The 17328-nt window shown below is 39.2% G+C and overlaps 1 protein-coding gene across 3 annotated transcripts in view; it reads left to right on the top strand.

Annotated features, from left to right (window-relative positions):
• The first annotated feature begins 1346 nt into the window (after nt 1-1346).
• The window catches only part of nucks1a (nuclear casein kinase and cyclin-dependent kinase substrate 1a), a 26164-nt gene continuing 10182 nt past the window's right edge, over nt 1347-17328 (top strand). The window contains exons 1-4 of one of the 3 annotated variants that reach the window (XM_077530357.1): nt 1397-1433; nt 1553-1660; nt 13447-13493; nt 15846-15939. In XM_077530357.1, coding sequence (XP_077386483.1) covers nt 1644-1660; nt 13447-13493; nt 15846-15939 — 158 coding nt within the window. In that variant the 5' untranslated portion in view covers nt 1397-1433; nt 1553-1643. Of the gene's footprint in view, nt 1661-5341; nt 5425-13446; nt 13494-15845; nt 15940-17328 lie in introns of those variants that run through there. The other 2 variants (XM_077530356.1, XM_077530354.1) reach the window with 2 other exon arrangements.

Below are 17328 nucleotides of genomic sequence, written 5' to 3' on the forward strand. Positions count from 1 at the left end.
AACCCTCATCTGAGCAAATATGAGGTAGGTCCAGTTAACGTGGTTGGAAAAAAAACGTTGAAAAATCGTAAGAAAAAAAATGCCAGTAGATGGCGCTATCAGTAAGATGAAATATAAGTTCGTAGATGTCTCAAGGGCTGGACTCTCATCAAATGTGTGAAATTTTGAGAAGATAGGATCATCTGGGTCACGTTAAAGCAGCTTTTATTGTTACGAAAAATCATCAGACTTTGCGGCACCGTTAACGGCCACGCCATTTGGCGAAAATTTACAATATTCAGTGTGGGGCATGATCAACATCTTCAGGATTTTCAATTGGATCCCTTCAACGAGCTCGGCACAATAGCAAAAAACATAAAGTATGACATTTATTGTGACCGATAGCTGGCGCTATATGTACAATTGAATTTTATCATATAGATGTTTTCAGGCCATGACTATTAAGTTCCATGAGAAGTTTGGGACTTTTTGGTGCTTGTACATGGGAGTTATTAAGCATTTGCTTTTTCTGGACAAATGAAATTTTAAAGGCAATATTTGATGCCCCGCCCCCTTCATATAGTATTTCGAAAAGTCAAGATTTTTTGCCCAGTTGTTGTCTCAGGTCTTGAGATGATACATGCCAAGTTTGAAGTCGATCATATGAAAACTGTTTGCAAAGGGGGAAAAAGCATGATCACAGTGAATGTGCCAAAATAGGCCAGAATAGGACATTCAAAAAAAATTCATAGCTCACTTCCTGTACATTTTACCTACATGGTCCCAACAGACGTTTTTTGTGCATCTCGGGGCGCTACACGTGCCTGCCAATTTTCATAGCTCTCGGTCAAACGTGCCGGGATTGCATTTTATTTTTCTACACTAGGGGGCACTTTAGAGTCGTGTTATGTTAATTTTTAATGTTCAAGTTTGATGAGTTTTAGTGAATGTTTAGGTCCCCAAAAATGTGATCGTTTACGGAGAAGAATAAATAATAATAATAATAATAATAATTATAATTATAATAATAATAATTCGAACGAAAAAGAATAGGGACCTCGCAGCGGTAGCTGCTCGGGCCTTAATAATAATAATAACTAAGTAATAATAAATAAGTAAAACATTTTCGGTATCAATATCGGATTTGTATCACGATATTTGTTCTCCGTATACTTGGGATCGGATTGAAACCAAAATGACTGATATCGCCCCACAGAAAGAGGCGGGGGGCAAAAATGTGAAAAATTCGTCAGCAGGCAGCGTAACCCTCCAATGAAAACGGAATTATTCGTTCAAATAAGCCAATAGGAACAGACACTGGCCGCGCTTTTCCTACCAATACCCAGTATGGATGGGCGGTTATTTCGTAAGACCCACCCATCTTGAATTTATGGTTTGGTTGCACACACTATGCAATTTCAGTTTGTTTTATTCAACGTTTTGAATACCTGAAGGTAAAAAAATAATAATAATACATTTACGTTAGTAAGGGTAGTATTAGTAATACTTCTGATTTCAACCGCTAACTCGGACGTGGGTTCGTGTGCTTCTTTCGCTCGCCTTGGTATTTCAGCAGAGCGGATTCTACAGTCGATTTTTGTTTCTCCTGCTTTTTCTTCTCGCTCTGGAAATCATCATTTAAACCTTTACGGTGTTCCTCCATAATGGCAAGACCAGTAAGGTAGGTCTGTCCTCACACGGCGTTAGGCAGACGACGTTGCTATCGCACTGTAGTTAGTTGCACGCCTCCGCCATGTTGTCTTTAAGGGTGCTGTGTATGCTTCTGTAGACCTGAATGTGTGCTACACTTTTGCGTGCGCCCGCTAGTAGAGCAAGGCTCACTGTGGCATTGGGGTGCATCGATTTTTTAAAAAATTGGTTCATCTTGCATTGTTGATGCCTATGTAGGCCTGGTGTATTAGACGCGAATTTGTCTACACGTTTGTTTCCTGATTAATGCTACATTGTCGATGCTTCCAAGCACTCATGGAAGCTCCGAGGTGCCCTGTATTCAAATAGACAGTAAATTGCATGGTTAGCCAGCATTTTACGTTCAAAGCAAATATAACCTTGTCAAATATGTGGATACACGAATTATTTAAATAGATTTTTTTTTAAATACTGGAGTAAATACAGTGTCAATTAGAGATGCCATGGCGTGCAAAGGGTTGTATTTTCATTGAATAGACAAATATGATTTTGCTGGTTGGGGCCTTTGTTGAAAGTGTGCTTTGTGTAATTAAAATTACTCCTGTTTGATTATTTATTTATTTATTTACTTTTTTTCGTGCTATTCATAAAACATCCGGGCATTTCTTATATTTCCACAATGCAATTCATTTCCAAGGCGTATTGTGTTGCTTTTTCATGTGATTAGCATACAAACCACGCATATTGTTGTAGTAGTCAACATTTTATCATATTTTCAAGTCAAAATAATGCACACAAATCAAATTAGAACAATCCATAGTCCAATGTTTTTCAATGAGCAGAGAGCGTCCTTTCACCGAGGACAAATGTTGCATTTGGGGGAAGTGGGGAAATAGGATTTATCCCACTCGGATTGTGTCTGTTCTGATCTCAAAGCGTTTAAGGTAAATGAAAATACAAAACATGTTCAAATGATACAACGTGATTTGGCATTACTTGACTGCTTTAACCAGAACAACAAATACTTTATCAGAATCAGCCATCTTTGTTGTTTACATTTTCCTCAAACGCTTTGAGGGCGCAAATGGGACACTTTGAGTGGAATAAATCCAACTTCAAACTCTCCTTGAATGCAGCATAAAAATGGCATTTTGACTTGTGATGTGAGCTTGGAATTGTCAATTTTCCACAAATTATACATGCTCTAGACAGCAAGGTGGATAACTGGTTAGCATGTCCCCCTCCCAGTGCTGACGACGCAAGATCGAGTCCAGGCTTCGGCCTTCCTGGGTGGACTTTGCATGTTCTCCCCGTGCTTGCGTGGGTCTTCTCCGGGTGCTCCGGTCTCCTCCCACATTCCAAAAGAAATGCAGGGCCGGTTAATTGTAACCTTGCTCTTGCAAGATGAATTCTTGCGGTGTTTGTGAGTTCTAGGGATGCACGATAATGCTATTTTCAACTGATAAACCAATAATTTAGAAAGTGTCGATAACCGATAAGTAAACCGATAATTGTTTGCAATATTAATTTGAATACAGATATACTTTAGGTTCCTACTATAAGTCTTAACATGTACAAATACATGTAAACCGGAATAATGACGTTTGAAAGTATGTCACACAGAAGTGATGTCATCTAGCAGCAGCCAATAGAAAAGCACCTTCAGATGATGATGCTCCCATGGTGGTTTTTAAATATTGCGCACAAGTAATGCGCATTAAAAAAAACTAATACTAATACTGAAACTAATTCCCCACCGGCTTCCTCGCTGGCTCGCTTTCTGATTGGCTGCACGTCACTGCCAATCTGCTGCGCGGAGCGAAATCGGGCCAAAAAATCCACCATGTTGGACATGCCAGTTTTCAAGTCAGGGGTCCTTCCGAGCGCCGATATCGGGAGGCGCTGTGTGTGGTGACAAGACACACGGCAGGATTATCTGTGAAGATTATCGCTTGCGTCTCGGCGCGTCCTTCCGATTGTCGGGAGGGGAAAATCGGGGCTAAAATCGGGCCAATTCTCCTGCCGTGTGAACCAGGCTTTAGAGAGAGCGTGAGAAGCTCGGTCATCCGGGAGGGACTCCGAGTCGAGCCGCTGCTCCTCCGCGTTGAGAGGAGCCAGCTGAGGTGGCTCGGGCATCTGGTTCGGATGGCTCCTGGACACCTACCTGGACACCTACCTGGAGAGGTGTTCCGGGCATGTCCTGCCGGTGGGAGGCCCCGGGGACGACCCAGGACACGCTGGAGAGACTATGTCTCTCGGCTGGCCTGGGAACGCCTTGGGATCCCGCCGGAGGAGCTGGTTGAAGTGGCTGGGGAGAGGGAGGTCTGGGTTTCCCTCCTAAAGCTGCTGCCCCCGCTACCGGACCTCGGATAAACGGTAGAAGATGGATGGATGGATGGAGTGTGGATGGTTATTCGTTTCTGTGTGCCCTGCGATTGGCTGGCAACCAGTCCAGGGTGTACCCCGCCTACTGCCCAAAGCCAGCCGAGATAGGCTCCAGATAGGCTCCATGACCCTTGTGAGGAAAAAGCGGGCAAGAAGATGGATGGATAATATATATGGTTTTGGCATCAAAATTAGTCTAACAGAATTTTTTATTATTATTATTATTATTATTATTATTATTTTATTTTTTTTTACAGAATTTTGTATTATTTTTTCCCTTTATATCAAAATTTGAATGCTGTTTTTGTTGTAAACTCTAGAAAGTTGATCATATTGACTCATTAATCATTGACATCATTAATCATTACTTTAAGCACGTATACATGTAACCAGTAGTTATCATAAATTGATTATTCAATATATTTTATTTTTTTTCGGTAGTGACTGCAAAGTTTTGGTAGTGACCATACAGTTGCTGTTGTTGCAGTAATACTTTGTCTGGGGGTAGCTTTGTAATCACTTAACTATTTTTGCTATATTTTCACTTTTACCTCTTTTGCCGCCATAAACGTAAAGTGACGTCAACTAATTTTATTTATTTATTTATTTATTTATTTTTAATATATCAGTGGTCAGTGCAACGTCCAAGTGCAGCGCAGCCGGGTCAATGAGTTGTGAATTCAAAAACACCCACTAACTATGGCCAGCAGATGGCAGCATTGTATCTCTTTTCAATGGGTTGCCAGTGTTTGGAATTACTCAACTCAACCCAGTGTTGTACTTAATCTTTATTCTGTCCAGGCAGATTTCTTTGAAGAAGTGCTTTATAACTTTGGCTTTCATGTCTTTTTTTAAACTCTTTCAAAAGTCATCTAGGTGGCCCTATATCTCTATTTCAGTTATCTTCTCTGGTTTCCCAGCCACTCCTTTTTCATAGTCTTATTTCTTTGAGAGCCATTGGTACCACCATATGGGCCCTGTCTCTATAGCCCTGTGTGGGAGTGACATTCCTCCATGAGGGGCATTCTCTGCACATGCAAGATTTAGCCTCAGTGTCAGCATAGATCTTCTGAAACTTTGCTCATGCTTTCTGATAGAGATAGACCGATAATCGGCCGGGCCGATAATCGGGGCCGATATTTGACATATTGGTACATATCGGTATCGGTCTGTTTTATTAATCTGACGGCCGATATGAGCGATCCATTTAAAACTCCGTCTTTTCGCTTGGAATGCAGCCCAGAGCGTCTCTGTCTTTTATGGAGTCCAACTCCAGCAACGTAACTCCCATAGCAGCATTTGATTGGTTAGCCGTGCAAGAGCCAGAACCAATCAGTAGTGTATGCCGTGTATCACAGTAGCCCGTGACACACGCACCCACGGACACAACGCGAGACACATGCTTCGAAGGTAAGTTAAAAGAGACTCCGCCGAACTTTTCACCATGATAAGCTAAACACATTGAATTATGTTGTGTATTAAAGGCACTATATGAATGGAGCTGCATTGCCTTGCATTGAATCCCCGCTAGCTAACAGTGGTGTGTTCAGCTTAGCATGTAGGCTAACACCCAGTAGCTAATTCGCTACTCGGGGAGGGAATCACACACATTTTCACTTAATTAAGTAAATAATGTTTGTTAGAAAGGTTCCAAATATTAACAGTTGTCATTATTATATTGTCTAGTTCCACGTTAAGAGTAGAGTAATGTCATTATCTTTACCTCTTGTGACGCACACATTGCAATCTGGGTCACGTCCACTCACCCCGGGTTTTCACTGGATGCGGTTGCGGTGCGGTTGCAGTGCGGTCCGGCGACGCAAGCAATTAGATTCCATTCATTCGAATGGTGCAGTCTACACCGCTTGCGGGTGCGTTGCGTGTTGACTGCGGAAGGCCTGCGGCGTGCCGCAAGCCTTCCGCAAGGATAGCCTATTTTCTATTTTTGCCGGACGCCGCATGCGGTAGGCCTCCGGCAAATGGCAAGCTAGCACAAAACACATCGAGCGGGACAGGAAGACCGACGCAGTTTCAAAATAAATTTCCGGTTACCTTTCAGAATAAAACACTCGCCAGCTCGTATTTCGCAAGCTTATCAGCAGAACGTGACGTGGGCGTCGCCGGGCCATGTGCTCATTCACGGTTTAGACACCAGCGAACATGGACGCGGAGAGGTTTAATAAATTGGAGGTGGAAAACCACAAAATAATATATGACACGGCACATCCTTTTTATAAGGACTGTAATGTATTGTGAGTTTGATGTTCGCGATTGCTTGTTGTGCCCGTCTCGCTTGCCGTACTGAGCGGCAGCCGGACGCGGAAGACAGAAATAAAGAGTGGCGCTCGCCTTGAGCACGCACTGACCCGACTCTCGTTATTAATATACTTTACAAGGACAACCAAAAAAAAGATGCTGCATGGAATCTCATAGCAGAAGAAGCACAGACTTTCTGTATGTTTGTCGTTGTGAAATGCCACATGATCGCGCGCGCGCGGTCCCGCGAGACACGTTGGGAAGTGGGCGGCGACGGAGCTGCCGGACCGCAGCTGTGCGGAGCCGGTGTGGATTGACAAAAAAATTGACCCGTCCGGAGCACGCAGTCAAGACGCACCGCACCGCAACCGCACCGCAACCGCAGTCAGTGAAAACCCGGGGTAATTGTTGCATAGCGGTTATTATGCAGTCAGATGCCACAGTGACACTAAATAGCGTTTAGTTACTTTATATTGTATTTATTTGTCGCACTGGTTTGCCATTGTGTGCCTTAAGCTTCGACGTCGATTTGATTGACAGCTCGTTGTGCACCTCGTTAAAGTCCGCTCCGTAACAAATTAAGTGTCTCAAACACCGTTTAACTACACGAACGTGTTCTCTTCCGTATGTTTGGCATTAGTAGAGAAGTGCACTAAAGTATAGTGTGCTTATTTGCTCGTTTTGTCTCTCTTTTCATGTCATGTCTGCCGTCAGTTGGGACATTATCCTCTCAATGGATGCCACTAATATGTAACATCTACGGCCGTACACGGCTGCAATTAATGTTCAGTGATGTAATTTCGTTACGTGCATCCTACTTTGAATAATGAGCTCATGTTTGGTGTGTTGTATAACTTTCTCGTGTGTTAGTAACTATTCATTGTGGACAGCTAAGATAGTGCTTGTTAATGTGAATTAGCAATGTTGCAGCCCAGTTATTATTTAGACAAGTACATCTGTGCCATTAAGTGATACAGTACAGTAGTGAGAGAATAGTGTGCCCATATACACACACGTGTCTATAAGTGTAAAACACATTAAACAGCAGAAACTGGCAGCGGTCCACCGCAACAATGTCTGTTTAACCAAGTTATTCTTACTATTATTATAACCAAGTTATTTTACTCTACCTTTTTCTGCGTTGATTGGGGCATCCTAAGTGGCAGTAAACTACATGATGAAGTGTCTTTTGACAGTTCTCTTGTAGAGAGGAGTAGCATGATATTGCTGTTCTCGATTTAAGATCCTCATCTTATCAAAACTGTCTATATGGTAACAATAACAATAATCATAATAAGGTCTACAAGAAGGGATGAATAGTTTTTCTCATGGAATTTTTTATTTATTTATTTTTTGCTGTAGTAATAAGTAATGCCACAGCTGATGCACATTTTGAATGACAGGGTTCCTCCTATTACTTCAAAATATAAAAATATAACATTTATAGAATAAAACTACAAGTATCCCAAATGCTATAAAAGGTAATGTCACATTGGCCCCCACATTTAACTCCCCCCGCCACCAACGTCTTATTGCAGATAGAAGGATGTAAAATGAAAAGTGCAGTGTGAGAATCCATTGTAAAGAATGGTTAGGGTTTGCATTATTCCAAAATTTGGTGCCAACATTTTAACTTTTACTGCAAATGAATATCGGCTTCAAATATCGGTTATCTGCCTCCTTGACTACCGATAATCGGAATCGGTATCGGCCCTGAAAAAAGCATATCGGTCTATCTCTACTTTCTGAGTTAATAATGTCAATGTTTTAGCCTATTTGTTTTTACTTGAGCATTGTTGTACAATTTGCAAAGATGTCTCTCTGTTGTTAATGTTTGAGGAAACAACACTAAAACTCAACTCAAGTTTATTTATATAGCGCTTTCAAACAGCCTGAGCTGTCACAAAGCGCTTTACAGAAACACAAAAACAACTATAACATAACATAAAAGGCTTTATTTACCCTGCAGAAAAGTGAATAGGACAACTACAGATGAGGCATTTCTAGCAAAAGTTTCTTATGCAAATTTACATTGTGTCAGAGAACCTCTTTTGCATCTTCTTTTTTTAACTCAGTCACTGGCAGCCATTTTCACTGAAGCAACCCTTCGCTCCCGGCTGTTTTACTGGATTTTGACTGATTTTGGTCCACAGAATACTGTATTGTGTTTCATTGCTATAAAAACATGGAGCCTGCCGAAAGAAAGATTAGTCTCTTCTTTTATCAGAAAAAAAAAATGTATTTGTATCCGTTTCCATTATGCAGCAATTAGCATTAGAATTAGGGGTGTGACGATATCTCGATACGGCGATACATCGCGATATTTTCTCTCACGATGGGTTATAGATATGCCTATGCCAAGTATCGATACAGCCGCTGTAACGGCTCCATTGTTCGTTATTGTGCAATTACTTGGCGGGCCGCTAGAGGGAGCACCTCATAAGAGTGGCCGGGAAATGTGCGGCAGTCTTCAGCCGAAGAAGACCCAAGTAAACAAAACGCCAGCTGCATCCAAGTCAGATGTGGATATATTGATAGTGTGGAATGGATACATTTCGGATTTTATCAAATGGAATAGAGAAGAGACGGACTTGGGTGGATGCAAGAACTGTCTCACAATAGCTACACTGGAAACATGACGAATATGACAGCCACTTAGAGCGGCATCATTCAGGACTAGACTTGCTAAAGGTAAGAGCTAATTCTCTCTCTGTCTGCTAATTTAATTCTCTAAGGGCAAAGTTGATCACGCACAGCATCTCTGTGTATATTTGCAATCGATTTCCACCCGTATAGCGTAGTTGTGAATGATGGTTTTCGCTACGTGATTTCATTAGGCGTCAGGGGCACAAGTGAGATGTCTTGATCGGTGAGTTTAAGCAGGGGCAATATGACACGAAAAACGCAACGCTGTGATAGTTACAAATGAAATGGAGCTCAGCTAAAGCTCCCGAATGTCGGGACACTCTCCCAAACTTCCCTAACTACACTTGTGCAACAAGAAATGAGTAATGGCAAACTAACACACGAGAGCGGAGGCCCGCTAACAAAACGAAGGGAGAAAGCAACACGTACAAATAGCCAGACCACGACTGAAGACAACCAGGTAAAATAACCGGTCATTTCACCGAGAAAAAGAATTCCAACTTTGTAAGAGGAGATCAGGGCTAAACTAATGCATTTGAGTCGTCACAACGAGTAGGTCTTAACAGCGAGTCAACAACGGATGGACATCTATCTTTGTTTTTTTTTTTTCCTTTTTTTTTTTTTACACCATTGCCACGCATTCCATCAGTGATTGGGACCTCAAATCATACGTGCTGCTCTTTTACTTTTCTTTTTCTTTTTTTAATTTTAAAGAAAAGCATGAGCTTACTTTTACTTGTGTAAGACATTTATCTGTCCAGCGAGTGACCCAGTTTTGCATAAGTTTCTATGAAAAATGTGTATTATATTGTCAATGTTAGTTTTAAAACATATCTTTCTACTTTTTGAAGCACACAATTTCTGAGCAATGTTAATATTGATTTAATATCTAAAATTTCATTTAAATTTAATTCTAAATTTATAAAATGAAACAATTGACTATGTAACTGACTGGCATGTTGTATGACAGTAGTGTTTCAGAAAGACACAAATTTGTTCACAGAAAGTTCTCTGTTGAGAAGACATTTGTATTTGTTAAAAAAAAAAATGCACTAAATTACTCACTCTGAAGAAGACACCAGTTTTAATATGTTTTTTTTCATGATGGTATGAAAATAAACTATTTTGTCATTGAAAAAACATCAGTTTATGTCTTGAGTAGATTAGTCGTGATCGTGGACTTATTTCCTGACCAATATATCGATAATCGCAGCATCGTCATATCGCGAGATAATCGTTATCGTGAGCCTTGTATCGTGTATCGTATCATATCGTGAGGTACCCAGAGGTTCCCATCCATAATTAGAATCTAGCTAAGTTTCATCATTATTTACATTACTGGTGAAAACACTGTCAAAAAGAGCTTGTTGCATGGCCCTGGCTGATTTTATACTCTGCTGCCACCTGCTGGCCGTTTTTTGCTATAACTACCATTGCTTTAAGCCACCTTTTCATGTCAGAAGCTTCATCAAAGCCTTCTGTTTTCTCTTGCACTAAAACAAACAAACAAAATGTATAAATATGGGTTATGGGAGTGAAAGACAAAGTATTAAAAAAAAAAAAACGTATTTTCACGTTTTTGGGTTTGAATGAGAATATTGTTATTGTCTCATTTGTTCCCGCTGATGCTGACTATTGTCATCTTGACTTAGGTACATTTTTACTGTGTCCAGTGTTTTTGTTACATTTCCTCTGATAGGTGAACTTTGCATCAGGGTTGTCTTGTTGAACTGTTTGAGGGAATGCTAAATGCTTTTTTTGGCCATAGAAACAAGACAGCATTTTCTGAGTATGTTGTGGAGACGTTTCTGTTGCACGTTTCGCATTTTACTAGTATTTACTATGTATTTTTCCTGAACATATTGCACAATTGTGGTATGAAAATTAAGGGTGTTTTTGATATGATATGAAACTGCTGTCTGATCACCTTCACTAGAGGGTGCTAGTTGGCGAGGAAGCCCGACAAAACACCTCCATCTCTGGCTTTTCAGAGACATCTGGTGATCATGCTGTTTTTTCCTCCAAGCTCTTCTGACTTTCATTCGCTCTCTGCTGGATAAGTCGTTAATAGATTTCATCTTTCCTACTTCCTTACATTTCTTATAGGGCTGCACGATATTTATCGGACCGATACAATATCAGCCGATATGGGGAAAATAGTGCAGCTAGAGTAGTAGATCAACAGTACATAACATTATTTGCATGTGGCAAATGCAATTACATCAAAATATACACAAATATTCAGTTTTACAGAATCTGTAATCAAACGCGCTATCGCCTCTTGTTATTATTTTCCCAGCGAGGTGAGTTTCTGTCATACGGGATGACCCGCGCAAAGGACTCCTGTATGTTTGGTTGACTTAGTTTTTTTTTTCTTGCGTTTTATTCCGGATTGACTGATATTATATTATCATAATGTTGACTCGCATCTGTAGGGTAGTCATGTGCTCTTTTTCGTGCTTCTTCTCAAGGTGATAAAATTGGTCTGTTGCGTTTGCGTCGGGTGCTGTCATGTTCCTGTAGCACAACTTGCATATTACGGTTTTCTGCTCCACATCGGACTTTGTGAAATCCAAAATGCAACCAAACGAGATACCGCCTTTTTTTCTGAAAAAGTGCCTCTTTCTGTGGCGTTGTTTAAGATGCATCTTCTTCCATTTCAAGGGCCGCTCTTTTGCACTCTTCTTCCTCTATCTTGCGTGTGTGTAAGATTGTGCGCGTAACTGCGCATGTGTTGACATAAAGCAGCGTGATGTTGCAAATCCAGGCAAGCTGCTGTTACAAACGATGCTGCATGTGCAAAGTAAAACGAAATGACATAAATGTTACTCATTGTCTAAAAAGAGTGTAAAGGATGATAGGTAAGAAAGGGCACGATAAACATTTTTCTATCGACATGGCGATTATCTCCCAGCACTACGTTTCGGTACGGCATGTTCGGCTCTGTCCACTTGCGTACTCATTAACTTTATTAGCGAGAGCTGACGCGCCAAAAAAACAAACGAGTTTTCACTTAGGCGCTATTGAGTGTCGCGCGCTCGCGGTGGAATACAGGCAGGCACAGAAAAGCTGCATGCCAGTAGCGGTGATAAATGCGTGGATAAAAGGCACTATTATGGGAAATTCAAACAACAAATTCAATAATAACAAGCCAGAGCTCGAAGTGAACGGTTTTACTCCACTGCTGGAGATATTGTCACTGTAACAAGATCTGTGCTTTCTGCAGAAAATGTGGATCAATTAATCTTTCCAGCAAAAAAACAAACATTAAACTTGAATAGTGAGGTTTATCATAAGCGGTTGAGTATTCAAATATTTCAGTGCCTAAAAGGCTTATAAAAAAGGAATGTTTAAAATAACATGGTAATATAGTAAATCTTAGCCACAATTATTAGGTAAGATCTGCTGAGGTATTGTGAAAGAAAGAAGAAAGTATTTTCCTTTAATTTACTATCCTTATATTAATGTGGAAAAATTTTGTTTCTAAAAGTGAGTGAAATTGACATTTTGAGTGTGCGTGTACATATATCAAATTATGCAGTTTACAAGCGGAAATATGGTGTGAATCATCCGTGCTCTTTGATGTCATTGAGTGCTGTAAGAAAAAGCCCAGAGGTGTAAATTGAGCAGGAATTCACGTGTAAAAATCCTGTATTATTTATATAGTGCATTTTCCTGCGTCAAAACGGAAGACCTTTAAGTTAATTAGCTTACATGTAGTAAGGTGGCACTTTGAAAAAGATATTGAGTAGTTACAACGTACGAGTGGAGTACTTTATTCGGCAGATGCATAAAACAGCATTTTAACCCCTTATCATACGAGCAATTTTGCCGAAAATGCTTTAAAAAAAAAAAAAAGAAAGTTGCATTCAAAGTAAGTTTGAAGCTGTTCCTGAACCATTTAGAGTGTCGGCATAGTTTATATGTATTTTTTTTAAGAATGTTTGCCCGCCACAGACCATCCGAATTTTAAGGGGTTAAAAGACTAATAGTTACAGGTCTGCAACATGTTGGAACATTACAGATGCAAAAATGTTGATCGCTGTATTTACAAAATAAAAGATTTTTTTCAAATGTACAAGTTACAAGATTTTGATCATTTTAAATTAAACAAGGTATTCAAACCATAAATGGAGTAACGAAATTGTAAATGAATTTGACAATTAACTAATTGTTATGTAATCAAATAATCGTTGCACCACTACACCGAATCGAATAGTAATCCTACTGAATCGAACATCGAATCGAAATCCTACTGAATCGAATCGTTTCATTTTAAAATCGGACCGTCCTTGTATCGGATCTCACCCCATGTATCGAGATGCGTATCGAATCGTCTTGATTGGAGAGATTGTATCATAAAAAGTATTAATTGTAATTGGTTGGTCAGTTCCCCAATTTACAGCGAGGATAGGGGGGGGGGGCGGGGGGGTATATGATAGTTTTGAACTAATACTTTACCTTCACTTATGCTTTTGTCCAGGAAGTGAAGCCAACTGTTTTTCTTGTTTGTTTTTTACGCCCTTGCAGGAACAGAAAAGTGGTGAACTACTCACAATTTGAGTCTGACGATGCAGGTAAGACGTTTCTTTACTTTTTAGGGCCCGAGCAGTGACTGCTGCAAGGTCCCTATTGTATCTGTAGATACAGATTCATTCTTTAATTAGTATGTTTTAAAGATTGAGAGAAATCAAAATCACAACAAAATTTCAATTAATCATTCAGTGATCAGCATAGTCGTTTTTACATAGGATGCCCTTACTGATACATCCCCCTAATTTTTATAACATTGACTTGGAATTAGCGTCTAATTAGGATGTTGGCGTTTGTTACTGGGATTTGAAATGTGGTCCCCTGTCGCAAAGACAGCATTGCCCAGCTACAAGGTAATGTGCTTTTAATCTATAATCGCTGGTTAGAACTTAGTTCATCGCTCGTTGTAAAGTACTGCATGGTGTTCGTAGATTAGATATAATGTTAACGTGTAAAGTAGAAATGGAAACTCATTTGTGTTCAACTGCAAGATTGCTGAGCATATCTTAGCACAGCTCAAGGTAGGGCTGCTCGAGTATGAAAAAAATAATGACCATGATTATTTTTGGTAAAAACTGAAATCAGAGAGTATTCAAAGAATTATTTTTTTGGTACAAGACAACAAAAAAATAAGAATTCTTTGAAACACTACGTAATACGGCTGGGAATCTTTGACTGTCTCACGATTCGATTCGATTACGATTTTTGGGTCTACGATGCGATTCAGAATCGATTTTTGATTCAAAATTATTTGATTGACAAATGATTTCGGCTTCAATTTATAGATATGCACAACATTGTCATTAGTGGTGTGCTCAAAAAATTGATACGGTAATATATCGCAGGCCTCATTACAATACACGTATCGATACGCAGGCGTCAGAATCGATATTGCTCGTTAACTTTAAATAGGCAGTTAACGTTTGCCTTTGCAGCTTGCATTGTACCTAAAAAATAAAAAAAAACAGCAGCGTCTTTGAAGTGAATTGCCTTCAATTAATGCAAAAATAGCTCACCAGTGATTGGACACTGTCTTGCTCAGATAAAGCAAGGAAGAATATCAATATTTATTGAATTATAAACATAACATGGCACATTTCTTAATGTACCAATTTTCGTATATTTTGTTTAAAAACTAAGTAGAATGTGTTACATGGAAAAAAATGCTGTTTTGATTTCCCCAAATATTTCAAATAAGCACATTTTAGAGCTGTAATTTTAATACTTTGATATTTTTGCTCATATCGGCTCATGCCTATTAATAAATGTTCCCGGTGTGTCTGTGAAAACTACTCCTTGCTCTGCAGTGCGTGCACATTTAGACCAGGCATGCCGCTCGGTGGTAAACCAGAAGAGCTGCTAAAAATAATACTTTTGTTAGTCAGCATAACAAACATATCCTTTAGGTATACATATGACTGTTATTATAAAATGCAAGAAAATTAATGTAATATATTGGAATACGTATCGCCTTGAAGATCAAGTATTGGGATACATATGTATCGCAAAACGTATCGTATCGTGACCCCTGTATCGTTATACGTATCGTATCGTGAGGTTGGCGGCAATACCCAGCCCTAATTGTCATGATCTACTCCAGTCGGCTTTGCAAGACAAAATGACAAATAGACTTTTTTTTTTTTTGTTTAAACATTTATTACTTTTGTATTATAAGTGCCTTTTTCCACAAAAACTGCATACAACAACGGCTACAGCTGCCTTTTCCCCTTCTTCATTTCTAATATAAATAAAATCGATTTTTGGATATTAATATCATTTCGATTAATAAATGAGAATCTCGATTCTTTTATGAATCGATTTTTTTTTTTGGCACACCCCTGCTCCGCAAGTTCATTTTGGATATATATATTAGGGTTGTTAAAATCGATTCGGCGATATATCGCGATACTACATCGCACGATTCTCGAATCGATTCAGTAATCGTCAGAATCGATTTTTTTTTTAATTTATTTATTTTTTATTTATTTATTTTTTTAGGATTCACACCTTGAGCATGGAAGAATGTTATATGAACGGAATATTAAGCCTTAATATTTTATTTTAATGCTGTTCAAACATGAAACAGATTACAACCTCTATAAGACTGAAATTTCAGATAAATAAATAATACATTTTCATATAAATCTTACACTCTATAAGCTTACAGATTAGTATTTTCTAAATTTGAATGAAAAAAAATCGCAACAATCGACTTCTAAATTCATATCGGGATTAATCGTTATCGAATCGAATCGTGACCTGTGAATCGTGATACGAATCGAATCGTCAGGGACGAGGCAACTCACACCCCTTATTTATATATATATATATATATATATATATATATATATATATATATATATATATCTTAGAACACCGGTGTTGTTTCTCTGTAGATGAAGAGTATGATGACTCTAAGCCCAAGAAGGTTCGCACAGCACCCCGTGAGGTGCTGAAGCCCAAGCGCACAAAGACTTCACAGGATGAAAGGTAAGTACTAATTGGTGCTTGTTAAATGTTTTTGTGGGATGCTTTAGGGCAGGTGTATACAATATTAATTTGATGCCCCATCCCCCGACTTTTTTGGCCCTTTCCAAATCAGATAATCTCAGATAATTCCTCACAAGGGTCGCGGGGGGTGCTGGTGCCTATCTCAGCTGGCTTTGGGCAGTAGGCGGGGGACACCCTGGACTGGTTGCCAGCCAATCGCATGGCAAACAGAGACGAACAACCATCCACACTCACAAGCACACCTAGGGACAATTCGGAGAGCCCAATTTTCATTTTTTCATTTCTTTTATTATTTCTGAAAGCAAAGATGTTGCACTTCGGAATGACCTTAAGACTGTTTCATGCTTTTTATCCTAGTTTGATCTACAGAATAAAACGTCTGAGTGCTCGTCCAAGACTGGTGATTCCATACTTTTTGTTAGGGGATGTATATATATGTATGTATATGTGTGTCTGTATGTATAGGACTGTCTCAGAAAATTATAATATTGTGATAAAAACCTTTATTTTCTGTAATGCAATTAAAAAAAAAAAATGTCATACATTCTGGATTAATTACAAATCAACTGAATATTGCAAGCCTTTTATTATTTTAATATTGCTAATTATGGCTTACAGCTTAAACAAAACTTAAATATCCTATCTCAAGATATTAGAATATCATGAAAAAGTATACTAGTAGGCTATTCAACTAATAACTTGAATCTTCTAATTAACTCGAAACACCTGCAAGTGTTTCCAAGTGAATCCAGATTTTCTAAGACAGTCCTGTATATATGTGTTTTTAATGTTTTTAAGCTAGAGCATACAGAAGGCTTTGATGCAGCCCCTCAACTGCAAAGAACGGTTGCAGAAATGGTTATTACGCAAATGACCAGCAGGTGGCAGCAGAGCAAAGAAGATCAGCCAGGGCCATGTTGGGAAAAAAAAGCTCATCCATCCATCCATTTATTTCCTTAACCGCTTTTTCCTCACAAGGGTCGCGGAGGTGCTGGAGCCTATCCCAGCTGGCTTCGTGCAGTAGGCGGGGTACACCCTGAACTGGTTGCCAGCCAATTACAGGGCACACAGAGACAAACAACCACTCATATTGGAAAAAAAGCTCAAATACTCACAATTCTAATTAGATTTATGAATAATGATAAAACATAACTATATTCTAATGCTAATTACTGCAAAACAGTAATAGAAATATACTGTTTACTGATGAAAGAACAGACTTTAATCTGGTAGGTTCTATGTTTATATAGCAATAGAACACAATATTCTGTGGGCATTGCAAAATCAGTCAAAATCGATTAAACACCCGTGAGTGAAGAGGATTGCATCTGTGAAAATGCCTGGTAGTGAATGAGTTAATCAAATGAA

The sequence above is a fragment of the Festucalex cinctus genome, chromosome 8 (assembly GCF_051991245.1).
Source record: "Festucalex cinctus isolate MCC-2025b chromosome 8, RoL_Fcin_1.0, whole genome shotgun sequence".
NCBI classification, from domain to species: domain Eukaryota; kingdom Metazoa; phylum Chordata; class Actinopteri; order Syngnathiformes; family Syngnathidae; genus Festucalex; species Festucalex cinctus.